The sequence below is a fragment of the Balaenoptera borealis genome, assembly GCF_965194805.1.
Source record: "Balaenoptera borealis genome assembly, chromosome: 16".
In the NCBI taxonomy this organism is placed as follows: Eukaryota; Metazoa; Chordata; class Mammalia; order Artiodactyla; family Balaenopteridae; genus Balaenoptera; species Balaenoptera borealis.
Window position 1 is genome coordinate 59039441 of NC_138872.1, and position 23063 is coordinate 59062503.

The 23063-nt window shown below is 50.9% G+C and overlaps 1 protein-coding gene across 9 annotated transcripts in view; it reads left to right on the forward strand.

Annotated features, from left to right (window-relative positions):
- CIITA (class II major histocompatibility complex transactivator) overlaps positions 1–23063 on the forward strand; it is a 57079-nt gene that overhangs the window by 22614 nt on the left and 11402 nt on the right. For 6 of the 9 annotated variants that reach the window (XM_082359755.1, XM_082359749.1, XM_082359750.1 and 3 more), the window contains exons 2-11: positions 10627–10773; positions 11013–11108; positions 13530–13592; positions 13765–13845; positions 16125–16169; positions 17264–17404; positions 17808–17951; positions 19098–19262; positions 19815–19883; positions 20896–22546. In XM_082359755.1, the coding sequence (XP_082215881.1) occupies positions 10627–10773; positions 11013–11108; positions 13530–13592; positions 13765–13845; positions 16125–16169; positions 17264–17404; positions 17808–17951; positions 19098–19262; positions 19815–19883; positions 20896–22546 (2602 nt within the window). The remainder of the gene's footprint in view (positions 1–10626; positions 10774–11012; positions 11109–13529; positions 13593–13764; positions 13846–16124; positions 16170–17263; positions 17405–17807; positions 17952–19097; positions 19263–19814; positions 19884–20895; positions 22547–23063) is intronic. The other 3 variants (XM_082359757.1, XM_082359753.1, XM_082359756.1) reach the window with 3 other exon arrangements.

Below are 23063 nucleotides of genomic sequence, written 5' to 3' on the forward strand. Positions count from 1 at the left end.
TTTTCTTTTAAAATAAATATGTTTGGGTTTTTTTCAAGTTAATTTAAGGAAAATGCTTAGGTAAATTATACAACAGGTGGTATGCAGATATGACCAAAAAAACTGTAAAGGAGGCAGGCGAATGTTTGAAGTTTGGAAGACTCTGGATTAGCGGAAAGACCTAGTAGCTCTTGTAACAATCTAGGCTCGGGGGATGGGGCTACTAGGTCAAGGGGATGGCTGCTGAGGGACTTTTGGAAGGAAAAATATAGGAATTGGGGACCAACCTAACCTAAGCGCAGAGTCTTGGGGTTTCCAGCTGGGGAGAAGTAGAAAGGTGGTAGAAATGCAGGGCCTGGAAGGTTCCCTTGGAAGAAGGAAAAGCCATAGAGCCATGCAAACTGAGAGGCAATGTCTTCTCGGCAAGTGGAAACTCAGGCTGCCTTGGAAATAAAACCTACCTTAGCTCTCAGTCACCGCAAGGCAAGTGTGTGTATGTGAGTGTATTGGAGGAGGGGGTGCCCAAGGGCGATGCTCATGTAAAAATACAGATTTCTGGACCCCACCCCAGACTTACGGTCAGAACCTCAGCGGGTGAGGTCCGGCTGCCGTGTGTTTAGCACCCACTTCAGGCAATTTTGATTCACGGCCAAGCTTGGTAACTGTCATCAGATATTGGCAGGCAGGGCTGGCACGTGATTTATTTACCTCGGAGTCTCCAGCACCGAGCCAAGGGCCTGCCGCAGGCTTAGGTGCCACGTTAGGCCAAGTTGGGGGTTAGCACTGGAGCTGGGAGCCTGGCTTTGCTAACTGCAGCCACATTCTCCTCATTCCCCACTCCAGCACCCAGCTCAGGTTTTCTTCCAGGAAAAACTTGTTGGACTCCTTTTCGGCTCACTGACCGCAGCTGGGAAGGGTGGGGCTTGCAGAGGGAAGGCCCCGCGGAGGGAGGTCGGGGAGGCTTGCGTTCTGGTCAAGCACTGGGGCCCCGTCCTCCCCTGGCTGCAGCTCTTACAGCTGTCTCCGCCCTCCCCCCCTCCCCCTCCCCCCAGGGCCCTCAGGCTCCTCAGCCCCGGTAACTGTGCCATTTACAGGCACTACACGCAGCAGCCGAGCTTGTCTTGTTTGAGTTCCAAGATTTTCCAAGTTGTGATGAGATGGGTGTCCTCCAGGGAGTCCAGAGAAGATAGGTGGCTTGCCCAAGGGCTCAGAGGTGGCCTCCGTGGGGTCTTCTGTGGGCTTCTGTATGATTTCCAGGCCCTACCTGAGGAAAAACAGAACCAACTTGCTCACGTGGGGTTCCCCAGGAAGCAGACTCAGAGATGGAGCTTTGCACACGGGACGTTTACTGGGGAGAGGTCTCCAGGTTGGGGAGAGGGCCCCGGGGGAAAGGGAGGAAGCAGCATTGGGCAGAGGGAGGAGTTGGGCTGCGATACAGTCACGACAGAGGTCTCAGCCGATCCCGTGGGGAGGGCTGAAGCTGGGGCGGCCAGGGTTATCCCAAACTGAGACTCCCAGACCAGACCTTTGCATGCCTGCAGGCAGCAATCACTGCATGTGGGTACAGTGACTGGAAAAGGGTGTATAGACTTTGGGCTATTCCCAGAGAGGTTGAGTTGTTTTTGTTTGTTTGTTTGTTTGTTTTTTCGGCCACACAGCGCGGCATGCAGAATCTTAGTGACCCCACCGGGGATCGAACCCACGCCCCCTGCAGTGCAAGCGCAGAGTCTTAACCACTGGACCACCAGGGAAGTCCCCCCAGAGAGGTTGAGCTGTGACCTGTGAGCCAGTTGCCCTCTAGCAGCTGGTCCTTAAGGGACTGTAGCACACCACAGAATCTACTACATTTTTTGAAATTGTCAAATCAGAGAGCATCTGGTGGCCAAGGCCTAAACTGTCATCTGGAGTTGTCTTTTTTATTGTCTTCTGTGCAGCCCCTTTTGGGGAGGGGTGGGTTCTGCCTTCCCCCCCGCCCCCCGCAACCTCACCCTCATCCCCTTTAATTGAATAGCTCCATTATCACCTGTTCTGGGATTTGGGCTCCTTGTACAATTTCATTTGAAAGCCGCTGTTCTAGCATGACATTCTTATTTAACAGATGAGGCCACTGGGGACCAGAGAGGGAAAGGGGCTCGCCCAGGGTCACATAGCCTGTCGGGTGCAGAGCAGGGCGCAGATCTCAGGTCTCATGACTCCCTGTGTGGATCGTGTCTCACCAGTCTGTTGTAAACTCAGCGGTCCATAGCTGCATCAGTCCACTTCCTCTGCCCTCACTCCAACTGCTGAGAAGCTCTGTGGCCAGGAGTGGAGCCAATCTTGCTTCCATTTCCAGCTTTCCTGCTCTGAGACCCCTTTATCCTGGCACAGGCTAGTCTCAGCCCAGAGAGGCTGGGGAGCCAAGATCCTTGAGGGGCTGGAGCTGAGGAGGGCGAGGTGGGGCAGCAGGCTAGGTCCAGTGGGGAATAACTTTGTGCCCTGTGGTTCCCAGACAGCTTATTTCCTAATCCCTTTTCAGTCTGAGCTGGTGCCAGAGCTGGGGAAACACACCCAGCACCCCAGATACCACAATTCCCATGCTTCCTGCTCCTTCCTTTGTGGAACTGGCCAGTTCGGGCACTCAGGGCCAGTCCCCTCCAACCCTTTCTGTTGGAAGACACCCTCATGTGCATCCCAATGCCACCATGGGGCAGGACAGAATTCAGTCCTGCCTTTCCCTGCCCCAATCACCCATCCATCCCAAGCCATCATCTTTCCAGCAGATCAGAGATAGACGTGACCTTAGGAGGCCTGCAGGCCAACGGTTGCAAACCCAAATGCCTAATGGGCCGTAACTGTGCCCAATGGGACCCAGCAGAATGCAATAGGGAGTAGTGGGGTCTTTGGCAACGATTAATTGTATATTCTATATGGAGACATTGCGATGGTAATTAAGACACACGTATACACACACAAATTGTCTTGGGAAACAAAACACCTAGGCCTATAGGCCTGAGTCACCCTTCATTTTGAATCCGTACTCCAAGCCAAGCCCCCCTTTGGTGCAGAGGAGGAGCCTGAGGTCAGAGTCAGGCACCAAAGCCGCCCGATTACAATATTTCAAGACCTCTCCTTGTCGGGTCTGCTGGCTCCTATTACATTGGAAGATGTAATAGGAGACACACACACACACACACACACACACACACACACACACCTTCCAATCTCCCCTCCTGGAGGAGAAGTGACTAGAACCTCCAGCTGCCTTGCAGCCCCATTGCCCCTCAGCATTGCCACATACCTTAGTTTCTACTCTGTCTCTTGTGACCTCCACAAGCCTCTCCAGGAAGTGAAAGTCTTGAGTGAGACCAGCAGTTTCCGGAAGTCCTCTCTGTCTCATTTTCCTGGGTTGCCCATACTGGACCAGCAAAGGGGACCGAAGTGCTAGGGCTTCTTCCTCTACAGATGGTGCCCACCTTTCCCTGTTCATCTCCAAGTCCTGCACGTTCTCATCTCCTCCCCCAGGTCTGGGGGCTCCTGGGCCCAAATCCCCCCATCCCTGGACAGTCTACAGGGTGGCAAGAGTGCAGTTTTCCTCCTTTTTGAGCGTCTACAGGTGTCAGGCCTTTTTTGGTGAGCCACAGAAACACAGAAGCCCCTTGAGGCTTCCATCCTTTTTGGTTTTGTTTTGTTTTGTTTCTTTTTAACTTCAGGAGCCTTTCAATCTTCAATTAACTTCATATCTCAATTCGCAGTACACTATGATCTTTGGTCCACATGAGGCATCTCTCTTAATTAATTTCCCTTTCCCCCTTTCTCTTTCTTCTTTCTGGGCACCCATTCAAATGCACTCAGGGTGTATCCTTTCGTTTGCATGTGTTCTTCTTAAATACGTGTTGCTTTTTTTATGTGCCTGTATGTCACTCTGCACGTCTAGAATTGGGTTATCAGAGCTCATTCTGCTTCTTACTTTTTCACTCTGTACTATGTTATTTATTTTTTTAAGATTTTTTTTTTGATGTGGCATTTTTAACATCTTTATTGAATTTGTTACAATATTGCTTCTGTTTTATGTTTTGGTTTTTTGGCCACGAGGCATGTGGGATCCCAGCTCCCCGACCAGGGATTGTATCCACACCCCCTGCACCGGAAGGCAGAGTCCTAACCACTGGACTGCCAGGGAAGTTCCTGTACTATGTTATTAAGATCCACCTCCATGTTCATTTGGTCTGTTGCTTCTAATTATTGCATCATCCTCTACAGATCGCAGCAGCTACTTTGTACTGTCCTTCCCCTAGCAATAGACACCCAGGTGGCCTCCAGCTCCTGGTCACCACAAATAGCACAGCAGTGAGCAACTTCTGATGGGTGTCCTTGTGGAGCTGTGGGAGCATTTCTTTGATATGTATATACCCAAGAATTGAATCACTGGGTTGTAGGATCTCTGCATCCTTAGGTATTCTAAGTGGTGCCAGGTTGTTCTGCAGGTGGCCACAAACATCCACTCCCACCAACCCCTTGGCGTTGCCCAGCTTTCTAATTTTTGCCAGTTGTACGGTGGCAAGTGACACCTTGCTGCTTTCATTTTGGAACTTACATCTTAGTAGCACTTCTTGGATATGTCACTTTAGGCAAGTCATAGCAACCTACTGAGATCGACACTATGCCACCTAAAGGCAATAGATTCCACAACTCAGAGAGGCTGAATAACTTACCTGAGGTCTAACAGTTAGTGTGGAACTGTAATTTGAACCCAGAGTTCACACTCTTAACCACTGTACCATTATCATCACATTTTGTCTCTTTTCTAAAATATCATCTGGGTCTACACTGCAAGCTTCTTGTCAGGGGCTATGTTTTAAACCTCTCTAGGGCCCCCGGAGAACTGAGCCCAGTGACTTTCTTACAGGGGATGCTCAGTAAATCATTGTTTTACAGGTTTGGAGAGAAAAAAAGTGCAAGGTGTCTTGTTGAGTTTATCTGGAGGGCTACAGGGTGCAAGAAGAAAAGAGGAACTTGTCTGATCCACAGAGATGCTGACTGGGGGCTGGTTGTGGTAGATAAGTAACCCTGGGCTCCTGGCTTCTGGCCACCATGTGGCCTGCGGAAGCAGCTTGTCATGAAGTTGGGGAGCAGAGTGGTGTTAGGGGGCCTTGGGGGAAAGGCAGGGGGGAAAGCCGATAGGCAATGAGGAATCTAGAATCCCCAAATGCCTCATCTGAGTGGGCTCCCACAGCCGGTTGGTGAAACTAAGGCTCGGAAGGGTAGAGAATGGTATTCAAGATCAAAGGCAGAGCTGGAACTCAAACCCATGTCTCTAGACACATGGTTCAGAGATTTTCCATTCCTTCCTCAGGAGGAGATCACAGTCAACAAGTAGGGAAGTTATTTCTTCTCATGCTCTTTCATCACAGTGCAGAGCAGTGCTGAAGGCTTGGGGGTAGCAAAGGAGTCCCCTTCTCCCTCTCAATGCCTCCTCAGACCTTCGAGGATATACCCCCCTCTCTGGGAAGAAAGCAGCTGATAACTGAGCCTAACCTCATTGCCATCATCTGTACAATGTGTACAATAATACCAATCTCCCAGAACTACTGTGACAATTGAAACAAGATAATAAATAGAGAGCATCCAGCACAACCCCAGACACAAAAGACTCTCCCCAGCAGAGACGGAGCACAGAAAGCTGCAAAAACTGAATATCAGGGTCTGAGCTAGAACATTCTGGTAATACTTGATTTCCCTCAGGGGAGAGAGGAATGAACCTTTATTTCAAAAACGATTTTGGTGTGTATGTGCTTTCAAAACCTGCGGTGTAGTATGAAATGGGGATGGAAACAAACCCCAAAAGAGACTTTTGGTGGCAAAAGGATTAGGAACTTTTTCTCAAGTTGGATGTGGAAGGTGGTGGCCCAGGGGGAAGGGCGGGTCCAAAGAGAACCTTCTAAAAATACTGCCCATTTACCAGGAAGGCACAGCCCACTCCTCTGCTGCACCCCATACAGCTCCTCAGAAGGAGGACTGGTCTTGCCACCCACGCCTCCTCGCTCCGGGCGCAGGCACCTCCCCAGGGTGGCCAGGGGGCCAGAGCCTGGAAGAAGCTGAGCCTCGGTGCCAGGCAGCTGCTTCAGGTCCCAGCTCATTACTCTTCTCTTTGAGCCTGTTTCTTCATCTGAGAAATGGAAATACAAATAGCTAATGTGTGAGTTCAGCTAAACGGGATAATGTCTATAAATCATGCCGTTTGGTGCCTGGCATTCAGAGGGCACCTATGAATTCTAGCTAGGCACCATCAGTCCTACTGATGGAGAGAGGCTGCCACATGCTGGAGCCCAGGGGTAGGTGAGCTAGAGGAAGGGTTCTTGCACTCAAGGTCTCCTCGGCTGTAGGATCTGGCCTGTGCTGGGGCAGCTGACAGGGACTCGCTCCTCTGCAGTGAGGTGGTCAGGGCTCTCTGCCGCCAGCCTGCTCTGGAATTGCAGGAGGAGGAAAGAGTCCAGTTAGGAGGCTTTGAAGCACTTCCTAAGCATCTAGAGACACAGGAAACATGGTTGTGGGAACCCCGGGAGGTCCCAGGCCAAGTTGATTTTGGCATGAATGGGAGGCGCTATGGCACTTCGGGGAGCTCTAAACTGCAAGCCTAGATTCTCAGGCTCCCAATATAATGGACTTCCTTTGACCGTGGGCCTCCTGTGTGCCTGGCACACCACGCAGAGCGCTTCTTGGTCTTTTGATGGTCCCACAAGGTAAGTATCATTATCCCAATCTAGTGGCGGGAAAGCTGATACTCAGAGAGGTTAAGTCACTTGCCTAAGGTCTCCCAGCCAGGATTCAAACTCAAGTTCTCCAACCAGGTGACCTTGGACAGGCCATTTCAGCGAGGTGTCTGAGTATCCTCCTTGGTCAAATAGGCATAATACTCCACATACCTTCTCCCTAGGGCTCTTTGTGAGCTCAGATTGGGGGCTGGAGGCAGAAGTCTGTTGTGAGCTGCAAATCTTTGTCTATTCAAGAGGAAGTGTGTAAGATGCAGGCTTTGTCTTGGAGATGCAGGAAGGTGCTGAGGTGTATGTTGGGGGTGTCTGAGAGCAGACTTTCCAGGTTGCACTGCTGGCTCCTGGGCTTGCTTGTTCCTATGGAGGTTGCGGGGTCTCCTTATGCAAAAGAACAGAAAGCTTGGCTTCACAATGTGGTAACGCAGGAATGGAAGAGAAAGGATCCCTTTATCAATCTCACAGAGGTAAGAGGTGAATTAATAATAATAATAATAATGACCGTCACCCACGTTGTGCTCATCAAGTGTGTGTTGGATGCTGTTCTATGCTTCCATTCATTAAGCACTTACTAAGTGATGGTCACCTTCCTAAGGGCTCTACATGAATTAACTCACCTAATCCTTATGAGCTACCAAGTATTATTATTCCCATTTTATAGATGAGGAAACTCAGGGAATTCCCTGGTGGTCCAGTGGTTAAGACTCTGCGCTTCCACCGCAGGGGGCCTGGGTTCGATCCCTGGTCAGGGAACTGAGATCCTGCAAGCCGTGCACGTGGCCAAAAAATAAAAATAAAAATAAATAAAGATGAGGAAACTGAGGCTTCAAGAGATGTAAAAAATGAAATTCCCAGGTTGTGGTGAGTTGGTAGATAGGAGTGGTTTCAGAGTCAGGCAATTTGACTCCAAAAGCTCAAAGGAGTTGCCTTCTTTCTCTGCAGTCGGTGTATTTCCCTGGTATTTGATCACATTTGGTGATGCTGTCCAATGTTTGAAGCTGAGCTTGTCAATAAGCTAGACTTCTTCAGGCTCTTCCCCACTGTACTTCCCTCCATTGCCCATCTGTGATGGGACCCGGTCTCTATTCCTGAGCCTAGATAAACGGGGGTGCTTATTTGACTGGATATATTCTGATTGGCAGGAAAGAGCGTCGACTGGGAGTCTTGTGCTAGGGGATCTGGTGCAGGCTCCACCACCGGCAGACTCTTGGGCCTCGGGCAAGGTACATCCCCTCTCAGGGTCTCATCTTCTCCTCTGTAGGATGAAGGAGATTGAGCTTGAAGGTCCCTGGCTGACCTTGTGGGAAAACTGAGAATTTGAGTGACTTGACTAGTCACACATTTCGTTCATGGAATTGCTGGGGTTAGTCCCTAGCTGTTGTCACCAGATGTCACAGTCTGGAGAAAGAGGCAGATGTCTACAATGTAGGCTCGCAATAAAGACCACAGACTGAAAAACGGGAGGCAGGCAGCAGGCAAGATTTGGGGTAGGGAGGTCTTCTCTCACCACCCTGGAGAGAACAGTAGATTGCTTCGTTGGCTCCCAGGACAACTTGTTGGGAGACGTGGAACCCTTCCCCCACCTCCCAGCCTTGGTCCCTCTCCAAGAAATGGGAGGCGGGGGCCCCATCTTTCAGTTCTGCTTCCTCCAGTCATGGTTGGCTGGGCCTTTAACGCAAGCCTGCTATGTCTGTGTTCCTGTAGCCCCCACCCAACCCATTATAAACAGTCCACCCCGGCCAGGGCCTCTCGTTGGACTGGAAAGTTCATTCCCCGTGATATGTGGGTCTGTGTTGAGACCCTCCAGAGCTAGCGAGAGTTGTTGATGAGTGAAAGGAGAAGCACCTGGGAGGTGGTGGTAAGTTGTGCGTGTGTGTTTTCTCACGACCTTCCCCTGCTTCAGTTTCATTTTATTCTGGCCCAGGCTGGGCACTCAGAAGGCTGTCTTGGACCCTCTGGCCAGCTCTCTTCTCCAAGAAGCTTCTTTTGATTCTTTTCAGCATGTATCTGCATCCCAAGTATAGCGGGTTGAATGGTGCCACCCCGCCAAAGATATGTCCACATCAAATCCCTGGAACTTTGAATGCTACCTTAATTGGGAAAAAAAAGGTCTTTGCAGATGTAATTAAGTTAAGGATCTTGAACTAATATCCTGGATTATCTGGGTGGGCCCTAAATCAATGTCCATTTAAGAGAAAGGCAGAAGATTAGGAGGTGATGTGACCACTAAGGCAGAGAATGGAGTGATGTGGCCACAAGGTCACAAGTCAAGGAATGCCATCAATTCCCAAAGGTGGAAGAGGCCAGGAAGGAGTCTCCCCTGGAGCCTCCAGAGGGACCATGGCCCTGCCTGCACCTTGATTTTAGACTTCTGGCCTCCAGAACTGTGAGGGAATAAGACTCAGTTGCTTCAAGCTACTAGGCTTGTGGTACTTGGTTGCAGTAGCAATAGGAAATGAACAGACCATGGAATCATAGACTCCCTGCACTAGAGAGCAGGGCAGGGTCATTGGAGCCACGCAGATGAAGCTTCACACTGGCTCTACCAGCAAGAGCCGCACATCAGGGGGCTGCTTTGCCTCTCTGAGCCCCACGTTGCTCATCTGCAAAAGGGAGACCACAATGCCTACCTCCCAGTGCCAGTGTTTTGTTTTGTTTTAACAGCTTTATTGGGATATAATTCTAATGTCAGACAATTCACCCATTTAAAGTGTACCACTCAATGGCCTTTTTAGTATATTCACACAGTTGTGCAACCAACCCTCAGCCAACTTTAGAACACTTCATCATTCCCCCAGAAGAAACCTCATACCCACTAGCAATTGTTCCCCATTTCCCTCCACAATTCTCCCTCCACTGTGGCCAACTACGAATTTACTTTCTATCTCCAAAGATTTGTCTGTTCTGTATATTTCATATAAATGGAATCATACAAAATGTGCCTTTGTGTCTGGCTTCTTTCACTTATCAGGATGTTTTCAAATTTCATCCATGTTGAAGCATGTATCAGTACTTTATTCCTTTTTATGTCTGAGTACTATTCCACTGTATGGATATACCACATTTTGTTTATCCATTTATCCATTGATGGCCATTTGAATTGTTTCCATTTTTTTGGCAATTATGAAGTATGCTTTTATGCACATTTGTATACAAGTTTTTGTGTGGACACAGCCAGGGTTGTTTTGAAAATTAAATGAAGTAGAACCTAAGGTATCTGATATGTCCTCCAACAATTAATAATGAAAGATATTAGAGGAAATATGCCCCAACTCTTTCAATTTACAGATTAGGAAACTGAAGCATGGAGAGGAGCACAGACTTGCTTGAGGTCGTCCAAGGCAGGAGAGCATAACACTTAAATGCAGGTCCATGAATCAGACTGCCCCGAACTAAATCTTGGTTGGACTTGGGTTACCTTATGTAGGTCACTTCACCTCTACGAGCCTCAGTTTACTCATGTATAAAATGAGGTTAGTAATTGTACCTACCTCATATGGCTGTTGATGTGAGGAATAAATGTGCTAGACCATGTGTCTGGCACATAGTAGGTGCTCTGTACATCTTAGCTGTTATCATTCATGGTAGTGCCAGCAGCAGAACTTAGGTCTCCTGGCTCCCAGGTATGAGAGGTCTTGAATCTACACTTCTCCAGTTCCCTTTTCTGTGTCATGGGCATCTTCCCAGTGTGACTGTAGGTTCCGTGGAGGAAGGACATAGGGCTTCTTCGCCCCACTGCCCTGAGCACATAAGAGGTGCCGAGTGAGAACCTTTGCTCACTTTCTTTGGCTCCTGCCAACACTGGCCTTCACCAAGTGACCCCGCTGGAGACTGTGGTAGGTGTTAATTCCCTGCATCTTTCCAACACCCCATGAGCTAACTGAGTGTGTCTCCCTTCCAGGCAGTGGACAGCACACAACCATGGAGTTGGGACCTCTAGAGGGCGGGTACCTGGAGCTTCTCAACAGCAATGCTGACCCTTTGCAGCTCTACCACCTCTATGACCGGATGGACCTGGCTGGAGAAGAAGAGATAGAGCTCTGCTCAGGTGGGCTCTCCTCCCTCTGGCCCCTTCCAAGTCCCTCCCCACCCCTCTGCCTGCAGTAGAGATGGCAGCCCGGTGGAGTCCTGGCTGTGGAATTCCGGTCAGCACCACGGACAGCTCCAACTCCCTGCCATGCTGGCTCCTAACAGGAACATCTCCCAGCCCGCCCTGCCTCTCCCTCCTTCCCCACCAGCCCTCTTCCCAGAACTTTCCTGCTTCATCCAAGTGGCTTTTCCTCCCAGAACCTGACACGGACACCATCAACTGCGAACAGTTCAGCAGGCTGTTGTGTGATATGGAAGGTGATGAAGAGACCAGGGAAGCTTATGCCAATATCGGTAAGGAAGCATTATGAACTTAGAAAAAGGACAATTGAAGGAAAAGATTCTTTTATCTGTTTTGTTAATCTCACCCATTCACCAGGAGCCTCCAGGTCCTCCCTCAGAAATCAGGGCAAGGGGGGATGGGGAGCGAGGGCTAAAAGGACAGAGAATCGGGGAAAGAAGGGAGATGGAGAAAGGTAGGGAAATAGACCCCTTCACTAATGAACACCAGGCAAACAAATCTCACTTCTCCACCTTCTGCCTCCATTTCTATACTTTTTTCTATTTGTTGCTCTTCTTTCCTTCCCACAAAGCCCATATCATACGCCCCTCCCTCCCTTTCTCCTCAGCTCCTAAGCTAAACTACTCTAGTATTTGTAATAACTACCTTTGGGGGGGCACTTGTAGCCTGCAAATCACTGTGCATGTGTTATCACATTGAATCCTTACAAAAACAAAGGAAGTAGATACTGTTAGTATCTTCATTTTACAGATGAGGAAATTGAGGTTTAGAGAGATAAAGAATCTACCCAAGGCTGCATTAGAGATAGTAATGGGCAGGTCTGAAATTCAAAGTCTTTATTTTTCACCACAAGAAGGAAAGTATCTAGAGTGGGGCGGTTTGGTAAGGCTCAAGCTGAGAGGCTGGTTTGCAGCTTTAAAAAGACCTACAGTTTTCAGACAAGGGCAGAACTCTTTGGGACTCTCTGGGGAGAGGTGCTTCTGTTGTTTTTTGTGGGGGGTGAAGGATCCCTCCTTACCAGGTTCACCACTGTCTCATACAGAGGCTTTGTTGAATTAGAAAAAGATGCCCCTTCTTCTAGAGGATGCAGCCCCCATTAAGATGTAACAGCTTGGCTATCAAAGTGCAGGCTGGATTCCTGCCCCCATTTGCCCTTTTGGCTGGGCACCCTGTACAGTGAACAACCTGCACAGATGTTCTCAGTGGCCCTTTTCCTGGCATCCCAAGAATCGCATCACTTAGGAGGTCTGGCATGAAGATGGCTAGACTTTCCCCAACACATAGTTAATCCAGCATCATACAAGGGCAGCAGATGGAGAGGAGGAGTGACTGTATGTGTCTCAAAGATGACAGAACTGAGAACCTGCCTGCTTCCTTTCCTTCCTGGGAATTTACTTGGGAGAAGCAGAAATGTTTAGGGCTGAGAGTATTCACATTTCCTCACAACTGGAGGCAGTAATGAATGAGTTGGGCTTTTTCCCAAATCACTTAGGATTTGGGGGCTTTTTCCCCTTAGGGAAAAAGGGGCATTTACACAGGAAGTGGGAGCATCTACACAGGAAGTGGGAGCAAGTGGAGGAGGCAGCTTCACCCAAGTCTGTTCCTCAAGTCTCTGGTCCTGGGCATGCAGTCATCTGAGGCACCCCGAAGTATTACATTGGCTTCCATACGTATAAAATGGGAATAATAATCACACCTGCCTCATGGGATGACCGTGAGGATTGAATAAGTTTCTGTGCATAAAGTGTTCAGAGCAGGAATTTGCAAAGAGTAAGCATTCAATAAGTGTTAGGTACCACCCCACCTCTACCACCAACACCATCATCATTATATTTATCATCATCATCATCATTATCACCATTTATGCCCTCACTCCATTCCTCACTCAGAAGCCTTTTATGGCTCCCCATGGCCTATAAAATCCAGTCCTAACTTTCCCCAACATGAAACTTTTACTGAAGACACCTATTTCTAAGAGTTTCCCAAACACCTCTCCTCACTCTGTCCCCACTACCCGGAAAGCCCTACACTTTTCACCTCTCAGACTCTACCCACCCCATCTTTCAAGGTCTGGCTTCAGGACCCCTTCCTCTGGGAAGCCCTCCCTGATTGCCCCCATCCCACTATACACTCTCTCCTCTTGCCATGATAACTGTCTTCCCGTTGCCTCCAAGCCATGTTCCATATATAATTAACCACCGTTGTAACCACCATTGATTGAGTGTCTACTGTGTACTGGCTACTGTGTTGATTGCTTTAAATGCAGAGCCTCTAACCCTCACCATCCATCCCTGGGTTGTAGGTGTTATTTATTCTCATTACACAGATGAGGAAATGGGGGCCCAGAGAGGTTAAGTAACTGACCCAAGATTGTACAGCTAGTAGGGCAATTGGGGAGTAGAACTGGAATTTAAACTCAAACCCAAGACAACTCTACTAAGCTGTGTTGCACTACTTTATAGCAATAGATAAATTTGTGTGCATACATATCATCCCTTCAGTTAGATTAAGAGCCCATGAAGTTTCAGTGTTCCTTCATTAATTTGATCATTCATTCAGCAAACATTAATTGAGCCCCAGTGTGTGCTAGGTCTGGAGGGTCACGGTTCCCCGATGCCCAGCCCAAGGCCGGGCATACAATAAGCATTCGGTGAGAACTAGTTGATTGACTGCACTTCTTCTTGTCTGGGCAGCGGAACTGGACCAGTATGTCTTCCAGGACTCCCAGCTGGAGGGCCTGAGCAAAGACATTTTCAGTAAGTTGCGGGGGTCTTGGCTCAGTCTGCATTTTGTTCCTTGGAGAGTTCTGTAATACCCGACGACCACCCTTTCATGGATGGTCAGATCATCCCCAACATAGGGACAATGGGAGCTCACCGTGGATGTCCACTGACTGTGTGTGTTGGTGTCTTTGGTTTTTCCCCGAAGTCGAGCACATAGGACTGGAAGAAATGATCAGCGAGAGTGTGGAGGTGCTGGAGGAAGCAGGACAGAAAAGTCAGAAAAGACGTGAGTGAGCCCCTCGCTTATCCAGCCTAGCCTTGCTTGACTCCCGGCCATGCCTTGGCTCTAAAACCTGTTACAGGGCTCCCAGTTGCTTCCCTCGTTAAGTTCTGTCTGCTCTGCCAGGCTTGGGTGTCCCACCCACCTCTTCCCTCACCACTGCTCCCTGGTGACCCAGGGAGGAAGCAGACGGCCCAGGATCAAATGGCCCGTCTCCTGATGGGTCTCTACCTCTGGCTGTTTTGATTGCCATTTCCAAAAGGGCCTCTGGGCTCTGGCTTCTCTTTCATCCTTAGTTGTCACCTCTGTATTTAAGGGAGGTCTCTTCAAGCACAGTTTTTTTTTCCCAGAAAGATCTGGGTTTGCATCCTGGATCTGCTGTTTATAGTCTATGTGAACTTGGGCGAGTACCTACATCTCTCTGAGCCTCCTGGTCCGTCTCCCTGCCTCCTTAATCTGTCCTTACCCGGCAGCCAATGTGGACTTTTAAATGCAAATCAGATCATCTTGCTGCCCTGCTAACCCTCCAATGGCTACAAAATACATACCACAAGGGCTGTTTGATCTGGCCCTTCCCACCTCTCCTAACTCGCTATGAGCCACCATGCTCCAGCCATACTGGCTTCTTTCCATTCCTGTAACCCATGTATCCTTTTCAGCCTCAGGGCCTTTGCACTTGCTATTCTCTCTATCTGGAATGTCCTCCCCCTTCCCATGGTGGGCTTGGGAATCGGTTAGGTCTTGGCCAGCATGTCACCTCCTCCTGAAGGCTTTCCTTGACCAACTTTTTCCATATAAATTACGTCACTTATTTTCAGCTTGTTTGTGTCTCTCCTTCACTGTAGCACTTGTCACAATTTGGACTTATTTATTGCCTTTTGCTTAGTTCCCCCACTGTGAGGACAGGGACCTTGACTTTCTTATTACTACATCCCCAGCACCTGGCACATGGCTGGCATGCAGGAGCACCTCAATAAATATCCACTGAATGAAAATTTCCATAAAATGGGCCTAACAGTTAATCAAGAGCTTACTATGTGCCAGACCATGTGTAAGCCCTGTACCTAGTTATTTAATTTGAACAGGTAAACAGGTGCATGGCATAAAAATTCAAAATGTGTAAAAAATATTCAGTGAAAAAAAATCTCCCTCCCATCCTTTTCCCCCAGTCCCTCATTTTCCCTCCCTGAAGACAACCTATGTTGCCAGTGCCCTTTTGGTCTTGTTAGGAATATTCTATTCGTCTAAAAGCCAGCTCTTAAAAAAATTTTTTTTTCACACAAATGACCACATTTTACCTACACTCTTTCTTCATTTAACATGTCTGGGAGGTTATTTTCTTAGCACTAATGGAAAACACATGGTCCTGCCTCCAGGAATTTCCCTTTCTATTTTCTTCCTTCCTTCCTTTCCTTCTTTCTTTCTTTCTTCCTTTCTCTTCCTCTCTCTTTCTCTTTTATTCTTCTTCCTCCTTCCCTTCCTCCCTCCTTCCCTTCCTTCTTTCTTTCTTTTTGTTTCATAAACATTTTCCCTAATATTTTGTTATGAAAAATTTCAACATACAGCAAAGATGAAAGAGTTGTACTACAAACAACCATATACCCATCACTTACATTCTACCTTCAGTGTTTGGCTATAGTGGTCTTAACGCATCTCTAGCCATCCCTCTATTCATCCACCCATCCAGCGATTTTATTTTTGGAACATTTCAAGGTAAATTGCAGACACCAGTACTGCCCCATATGTCCTTCAGCATCCTTGTTATTTTTAGGGCTGTGCGGTATTTCACATAATCAACCATAATTTGGTTCATCAGCCTCTTGCTAAGGGACACATAGGGGTTTTCTCAGTGTGTTACGTGCTTGATACTCACTCAACTGATTTCCAATGCATTCCTGCGAAGTGGGAATCACTGCCCCCATTTCACAGATGAGAGATCAAAGGCTCAGAGAGGCTGTGTTGCAGAGACACACAGCTAGGAAGGGACCAAACGCAGGGTTTTTTTAATTTTTAGTATTATTTTTTTAAACTCAAACTCATCTTGTGTCCCCTCTGTGGCACTGCCTCTCCCAGTGCCTCACCGTCCTGGGTGCTTCAAGATGGGGTTTGGGCTCAAGCAAATGAGTGCGGGCAGAAATTGTTGGGGACTGGGGAGGGAAAGGAACCCCTAAGGCCACTTCCCAGCCATTTAAGGCAATGCTATAGGGCCTGCTGGGGTCCACAAGCCCCTCCTGGCGTGGAATACCCCTTCCCTGGGGCTGTTGACCATAGTGTTCTCTCTGCAGCCTTCCCAGAGGAGCTGCCTGTGGATCTGAAGCACAGGAAGCTAGGTGAGCAGGGCGGGTGGGTCCTGGGAGATTGATGGGCAGGAAAGCCAGGGCCTCCTCAGGCCCGCATGTAAACTGGCCTTTGAAAGCCGGGTCTCAGAGAGGTGAAGCCACTTGTCCGAGATCACACAGCAAGTGAGAGGTGGAGTTGGGATTCAAACCAAGATTATGATTCCATAGCCCGTGCTCTGAAGTTCAGGGACTGCTGGGAGATTCAGCTCCTCCTACAAAGCCTCTCCCCTAACACCTCCCTCCTCTTAACTCTGAGTCAGAGCTGAGACCCCACCCTACCACCACCACCTAGTTCCACTGCCCCTCCAGGCCACACGTCTCCTTTCAGAGTGTAGAGTCACCTCGGATCAGCTGGTTACCCAGTGCCCTCCCGCCCTCCGTAGAGCCCCCATGCCTCAGTGAGCCTCTTCCCCCATACTCATCATCCCCCCACCATCCTCCCCTCCCTTCCTCTCCGCTCCCCTCCCACTCAGTTGTTATTGCAAAGGTTGGGCAACCAGCCCCGCTGTGGGGAACAGACTGAGGAATGAAAGCCTGATAGTCCAGTGGAGGAAGCCTGGTCCCTGCCCTCAGAAAGTTCTAATCTGATGGAGAAGACAGGGACCCTGCCCATGAAGACCCCAGGATGATGGAGAAATAGTCTCTGTCTTCAGGGAGCTCCCAATCTGATGGGGGAGGCAAGTCTCCACCCTCCTAGGGCTCCCAATTAAATGGAGGAGATAAACTCCTGCCCCAGTCTGATGGGCAGTGCTTGGGGCCTCTTAAGGGGCCGGGGGCTCAGTGACTGGTTGTAGAAGCTGGTAGGGGCCTGGGCTAACAGCCTATTCATAGGTCTATCCCACCCCTAGCTCTCCATGGCAGGAAGCTCTCAGGGCCCAGTCACAAAGAGGAAGCTGGGGGTAGAGGGCTGCCTGGCACAGAGCAGTTGCTGATGAAACCAGCTTCACCCAGGGCGGAGAAGAAGACAGGAGTTTCCTTCCACTGCCAGCAGAGATCCGCTCCCGGAGCACTCCCTACCCTGGGAAGGCCCCTGCAGGCACCCACCCAGATTTCACCCAGCCTCTAACATTGGCCCTTCCTCACAGCTGAGCCCCTAGCCATGCCCGTGGTGACTGGTGCTTTCCTGGTGGGGCTAGTGAGTGACTCTTCGGCTCAGCCCTGCCCGTCACCACCTGCTCTGTTCAACAAGGAGCCAGCATCCAGCCAGACCCGGCGGAAAGACACCGGTATGTTAGGGGGCTTGGAGAGGGTGGGCTTCCCCACTCCCCAGAGGCAGGAGCCACCAGGGACAGGAATTCCTCCCCCTGCTAGTGTCCCCCACTTCTGTCCCAGCCATTGCCAGCCTCAGTGTCCCCATCAACCCAGTCTGTGCCAGAGAACATGCCCTGGAAGGAAACACATTCCTAGGAGACACAGCAGGGAATCCCCGCCAATTAGGGCATTCACCCGCCAGCCCTGTGCTTTCATCAGCTGGGAACTGAGCACCCACCGTCTCTGTGCCAGCAACACCACCACAGGCAAGCAGACACAGCTGTGGCTCTCTGGAAGACTGGAGCCCTTTAGAAGGGAGTCAGCTGTTAATTAAGATGTTAATGGAGAATCCCACCTCAACGCCTTTGTCTCTTGCAGCGCCCCCTTCCAGTTCCTTGTTGAGCTGCCTGAGTCTCCCTGCTGGACCCATCCAGATCATCCCCACTCTCTCCACTCTGCCCCAGGGGCTCTGGCAAATCTCAGGGGCTGGGACAGGGGTCTCCAGTATACTCATCTACCAAGGTGCGTATGCGAGGCCGGGCTCCCCGCCCCCTCTGCCTGTGACCTGACTACCCCCTGATCCCATCCCCCCTCCACCCCAACCCTGCCCCAGACATTTGGCAGTTTTAGCCTAGCACCTTCTCATGATCCTCCTTCCCCAGAACACCCATCTCTGTCCCCGTTTCCCAAAAATCAAAGCAGAGGAGCAGAGCTCCCCAACGTGGTCTGGGTGAGTGACACACCAAGTGGCTAAGTGGCATTTTTTGGGTCACTTCCCCCGAGTAAGCCTTAGTTTCTCCTTTTTTTTCAAAAAAAATTAAACTTTATTATATTTTAAAATCACAGCATCGGGACTTCCCTGGCCGTCCAGTGGTTAAGACTTTGCCTTCCAGTGCAGGGGGTGTGGGTTTGATCCCTGGTCGCAGAGCTAATATCCCACATGCCTCATGGCCAAAAAACCAAAACATAAAAACAGAAGCAATATTGTAACAAATTCAATAAAGACCTTAAAAATGGTCCACATCAAAAAAAAAAAAAGCACAACATCAATGCATGCTCATTAACAAGCCAAGCAATAAGAGATGCAAGAGTTACTGAGTCTCTCCCTCACTCTTTTAGTATACCGTTGTGAACAGTTTGGTATGCATCCTTGCACAGCTTTCTCTGAATTGCCTTGTTTCCAGGTCAGTAAAATGGTCCCTGCTGACCTGCCACATTGAAAGGTTGTGAATTGTCCAAGGGAAGGCATGTTGGGCTCTCAGGGATGGGAGAGAGAATGAGGCTAAGGGGATACTTCCACTCAATTCAAGAGCATTTTTTGAAGGTTGCATGCCAGTTTTTGTATAATGCATTGGTGCCCCAGGAGCAAGAGAGTGTTCTGGGCATCCAGGAAAATGAGTACTGACCACACAGTGGGAAAAGTGCCGTAGTAGCACTTGCCCTAAGCTCCCTATGAGCTGACTATGTCCATTTCACAGATGGGAAAACCAAGGCTCTAGGAGCCTAGTTGTAACTCCAGAGCTCTTTCCTCAACTTCGGCCTGAAATGTCTTCCTCTGGAAGTTCCCCTCGCCTTTCCCCAGACTCCCAGCCCCACAGCCTGATTTGGGGAGGGGGTGACCCAAGTGGGCTCCTTGTTGTTTCTATACTCCTTTCTCTCCCCATGTAGGTGAGGTGCCCCAGGCCAGCCAAACACCCCCCTCCAGCAACCCAGCTGTCCACAGCCTCCCGAAGTCCCCAGACCGGCCCGGCTCCACCAGCCCCTTTGCCCCATCGGCAGCTGACCTCCCCAGCATGCCTGAACCAGCCCTGACCTCCCGTGGAAACCTAACAGGTAAGAATCAGCAGGGCCTGTGAGAGTTACTGGAAGCAGAACTGAGGCCCTGGGGGAAGGGATTGCCTCAGACAATGAGATCCACGAACAGAGCTGCCTGCAGACACGGGCAAGTTGTGTTTGTGTAAAACAGGGCAGGGAGGGTCTCCAGGGAAGGGGGATACATGGGAGGGTTGGTGAGGGGAACAATTGGAAAATCCATGCCAAACCTAAACAGGGCCACCGGCCTTCACCATCTTGTTACATGGCAGGAAAATAGGCTCAATGCAGCCAGATCTTCTGAATTGTCAGCAGAATCTGGAGATCTTGATTTTAACATAGATATTGTGATTTTTAAAACACTGGTGAAAATTTTTAAAGTACAGCTGGCCAAAAAAAGACATCTTTGAGCAGGATACAGCCTCGGGTCACCACCTGGTAACCTCCATCTTGCGGAGACTCAGCCCACGTCAGCTCTGACCTTGCGATACTCAGAGGACTGATGCCCCAGAGGGAGGGAGGTCCCTGGGGCGCCCCTCACCCTAACTCTGACGCTGGCTTCTTCCTCTCCAGTGGATGAGATGTCCCCCACCCAATGCCCAGCAGCTCACAGGGCCTCCAGGAAGCTTCCCAAGTGGCCTGGTGAGTGGTGGCAGGGTCCCTCTGCCCGGGTGCTGGAGGCTTCCTGTCACTCATTCACCCAACACTTATTCAGTCCCTCACTTGTTGGCTCATTCATTCATTCATTCATTCACATGCTCATTTGATCCCGCCGTCTCAGCATTCATTCTGCCAGTTATACCTACACTTAGAGCAACATTTAGTGAGGACCTGCCCCTCGTAAGCCCATGCTAGGTGTTGACATCTTGTTTGTGAGGCTGAGAGAATGAAACAGGGAAGGGTGGGTGATTGAGAGAGTGGATGAAGGCAGGAATGGATGATGGGTGTGGGAGGGATGGAAGGTGGGAATGAAAGGGCAGCTGAGAGAACGGCCAGACGACTGAGTCTGACTCTGTTCCAGGTACACTTCCAGGCACATGAGATGTAGTCAATCATTAAAGTTGTAAACAGGGACTTCCCTGGTGGTCCGGTGGTTAAGACTCTGCGCTTCCATTGCAGGGGCGCGGGTTTAATCGCTGGTCAGGGAACTAAGATCCCGCATGCCTCCCGGTGCGGCCAAAACAAACAAACAAACAAACAAAGTCATAAACAACCCCAGTATGATCCCCATTTTACAGATGAGGAAACCGAGGCCTAGTGGGGTATATCACATGCTCAAGATAACGGTAATAAGTGGTGGAGCTGGAACTTGAACCAGAAACCTGGATTCCACTATCTTAACTCTTACCAACACCCACCCCCCCATGACTTCCCTATGGTGAGTGAACAAAAGAAGAAGGTTAGTGAGTAAATGAAAGAGTGGACAGATAATCAAGTGAGAAGATGAGTGAATGAATGGGTGTAGGAATGAATGAATGAGTGTCTGGGTAATTGAGGGAGGCAGCTAATCAAGAAGGCAGTCGGGGAAGACTTTGATGAATGGATGAACAAGCTAGTGATGGTGGCCGGGCTGGCCACTCTGCTGCCCTCACAGTGGCCAGTCCTGCCACTAGCATCCTCCTCTCCCCCACCCCACACCCTTTGACCTGTGCAGAGAGTGTGGAACAATTCTACTGCTCGCTACGGAACAAGTACCAGGCTAAGCCCGCAGGCCCGGAAGGCATCCTGGTGGAGGTGGACCTGGTGAGGGTAAGGCTGGAGAGGAGCGGCGGCAAAAGCCAGGACAGAGAGCTGACCACCCTGGACTGGGCAGAGCGGCAGCCGGCCCGAGGAGGTCTGGGCGAGGTGCTGCGGGCCTCTAGCAACCACCGGCGGCCACGTGAGACGCAGGTGATTGCCGTGCTGGGCAAAGCAGGACAGGGGAAGAGTCACTGGGTCCAGGCCGTGAGCTGGGCCTGGGCCTGCGGCCAGCTGCCACAGTACGACTTTATCTTCTGCATCCCCTGCCACTGTTCGGACCGTCCGGGGGACACCTACCGCCTGCAGGATCTGCTCTTCTCCCTGGGTTCACAGCCACTGTCAGGGGACGACGAGGTCTTCAGTTACATCTTGAGGAGGCCCGACCGCATTCTGCTCATCCTGGATGCCTTCGAGGAGCTCGAAGCCCAAGACGGCTTCCTGCACAGCGCAGGCGGACCCATGTCAGCAGAATTCCGCTCCCTCCGGGGGCTGCTGGCGAGCCTCTTCCAGCGCAAGCTGCTGCGCGGCTGCACCCTGCTGCTTACAGCCCGGCCCCGGGGCCGCCTGGCCCAGAGCCTGAGCAAGGCCGACGCTCTGTTCGAAGTGGCCGGCTTCTCCGCCCAGCAGGCCGAGACCTATGTGATGCGCTACTTTGAGTGTTCGGGGGCCACCGAGCACCAAAAGAGAGCCCTGGCGCTCCTCCAGTCCCAACCATTTCTCCTGAGTCACAGCCATAGCCCCACTGTGTGCCGGGCCGTGTGCCAGCTCTCGGAGGCCCTCCTGGAGCTAGGTGATGAGGCCCAGCTGCCTTCCACGCTCACGGGCCTCTATGTTGGCTTACTAGGCCCAGGAGCCCGTGACAGCCCCCCAGGTGCCCTGGTGGGACTGGCCAGGCTGGCCTGGGAGCTGGGCCGTGGTCACCAGAGCAGCCTGCGGGAGGGCCAGTTCCCATCGGCCGAGGTGAGGGCCTGGGCTGTGGCCCAAGGCTTGGTGCAGCCCACGCCGGGGGCCCCGGAGACCGAGCTGGCCTTCTCCAGCTTCCTCCTGCAATGCTTCCTGGGGGCCGTGTGGCTGGCTCTGAGCAGCGAAATCAAGGACAAGGAGCTGCCGCAGTATTTGGCATTGACCCCGAGGAAGAAGAGGCCCTATGACAACTGGCTGGAGGGCGTGCCGCGCTTTCTGGTCGGGCTGGTCTTCCAGCCTCGTGCCCGCTGCCTGGGAGCCCTGGCAGGGCTGGCGGCCTCCACCTCAGCAGACAGGAAGCAGAAGGTCCTCACCAGGTACCTGAAGCGGCTGCAGCCTGGGACGCTGAAGGCGGGCCGGCTGCTGGAGCTGCTGCACTGCGCCCACGAGGCGCTGGATGCTGGGCTTTGGCAGCATGTGCTGCAGGGGCTCCCGGCCCACCTCTCGTTCCTGGGCACCCGGCTCACACCTCCCGACACCCACGTGCTGGGCAGCGCCTTGGAGGCGGCGGGCCGAGACTTCTCCCTGGACCTCCGCAGCACTGGCGTTGACCCCTCTGGACTGGGGAGCCTCGTGGGACTCAGCTGTGTCACCCATTTCAGGTGGGGTCCGGGGGCAGGAGAGTGGGCTTCTTTGCCTTGGGCACCTACAGCAGTCTTGGTGCTGTGCCCAGTGCTGACTCTGTGGGGTCTCATTTAGTATGAATGGCAGCCAGATGGGGGCAGAAGTGATTCTATCCTTTTTTAAGATGAGGAAGCCAAGGCTCAGAGGGGTACAGTAGCTTGCCCAAGGTCACACAGCCAGCATCATTCTTTCAACCAGTATTTGAAGGCTGGCCTTATGCCAGGCACTGGGCCACGTCTAGAATCTAAGACTGGCCTGGGTTTGAATTCGTTTTCTTTTCTCCATCCCCTGATCAAGCCACCATTTTTTCATGGTTAGATTAAAGCCATAGCCTCCCCTGACCTCCCTGCTTCCATTCTCCTCTTCCACTCCACTTTATATTCAACCATCGGCGCCAGAAATTGCATCTGATCATATTCCATCCTTCCTTACAATCTTTCAGAGGCACCCCACCTCCCTCAGGATGAAGTCAAAGTTCCTTAATTTAAATTAAGG